The sequence below is a fragment of the Carlito syrichta genome, unplaced genomic scaffold, assembly GCF_000164805.1.
Source record: "Carlito syrichta isolate Samal-C Ts95f unplaced genomic scaffold, Tarsius_syrichta-2.0.1 Scaffold120461, whole genome shotgun sequence".
NCBI classification, from domain to species: domain Eukaryota; kingdom Metazoa; phylum Chordata; class Mammalia; order Primates; family Tarsiidae; genus Carlito; species Carlito syrichta.
The window spans coordinates 21,169-22,480 of NW_007064557.1; the positions used below are offsets into that span (position 1 = coordinate 21,169).

General features: G+C 56.0%; 1 protein-coding gene across 2 annotated transcripts in view; it reads right to left on the reverse strand.

Annotated features, from left to right (window-relative positions):
• KLC2 (kinesin light chain 2) overlaps positions 1-1,311 on the reverse strand; it is an 8,985-nt gene extending 7,674 nt beyond the window's left edge. Inside the window, exon 1 of one of the 2 annotated variants that reach the window (XM_008048007.2) lies at positions 1,092-1,311. In XM_008048007.2, coding sequence (XP_008046198.1) covers positions 1,092-1,310 — 219 coding nt within the window. In that variant the 5' untranslated portion in view covers position 1,311. The remainder of the gene's footprint in view (positions 1-1,091) is intronic. The other variant, XM_021707541.1, reaches the window with a different exon arrangement.
• Between the last annotated feature and the right edge of the window lies 1 nt (position 1,312).

Below are 1,312 nucleotides of genomic sequence, written 5' to 3' on the forward strand. Positions count from 1 at the left end.
CCACTCACCTCAGCCTCCCAAAGGTGCGGGATTACAGGCTGAGCCACGGAGCCCGGCTCTCCCTAAACTTCTTAAACCACAAACCTGGAAGGGATGCTGCCCTCATCTCTCCCTTACTCCACCCTCAGTCCCGCTGGACTGCCTTCTAGAATGCGTCCCCTTCTCCCCACCCTTGTAGCCACCCCCTTATTCCAAGCACCAACCCTCATTTGAATTCCAGGAGTAGCTGCCTGACTACTTGCTACCCGCTTCCAACCTTGACCCACTGAAGTGTCTTCTGTACATCTCAGCTACGGGGAGTTTTAGAAACCCAAGTCAGACTGTGTGCTCTGCCTGTTTAAAGCCCTCCAGAGGCTTTCTGGTTTCCTGTGAACAGAACCCAAACTAACAAGGCCATGATCTGGCACTTGGCTTCTCCACTGGCCTCTTCTTTCCCTCTCTCCTTCCCCATAAAGCAAAGCCCTGCTCACACAGTTCTCTTAATTCCCCCATCACAACTCTTTCCTTCCTCAGGACCTTTGCACATGCAAGCTCTCTCCTTCCTCCCTTTTCTGGAGGCTGGTTCATTTCTTCCTTCAGGTTTCTGTTTGTCGTTTCCTCAGAGAAGTCTTGCCTGACCAATAGACAAGACTCCTTGCTACAAGCTATCAGAGAGCTTGTTCTTTTCTTTGGAGACCTTATCACAATGTGAAACAATCAGTTATTTCGGTATGTGTGTGTCTGGCGCTTTTTTGCTTTGTCGCCCTGTATCCCCTGCACCTAACAACGCTGCCTGGCACCTAACATGCCCTTGATAACCTATGTTAATGCATTTGTGGTGGGCTACAATTCCTTAAGGATTTCCTTTCTTTTCTCCTATTCCGTCCTGTCTGTTAGGCAGAGCGGAGCCAGGAACAGGGCTCTGCGTGGGAGGTGACCCGGGTCTCCCGGGGCAGGGCTGGGTCTGCCGAAGTGTATTCATTTCTTCACAAGACATGTACCGGGGTCCTAACACGGGGCTGCTGGGAACCGATGGGTCCCTGCTCGGATTCTGTTCCCGGGGTTCCCTGGGAGGCTCCATCCCTCCACCCCGGTGCCCCAGACCCACCTACCTGGGCCTCCCCCAGGCCCAGCTCAATGGCCTCCAGGGAGCGTCGCAGGAGGACGCAGCGCTCCTGCGAGCCAGGCTCGGTGTCGCCGGCCTCCGGCGCGACCAGGGGAGCCAGCAGGGCGCGATGCTCCCCGCGCAGGGTCTCCAGCCCCTGGATGACGGCCTTGGTGCCCAGCACGATCTCGTCCTGGCTCAGCTTCTCCTCCCGCGGAAGCACCATCG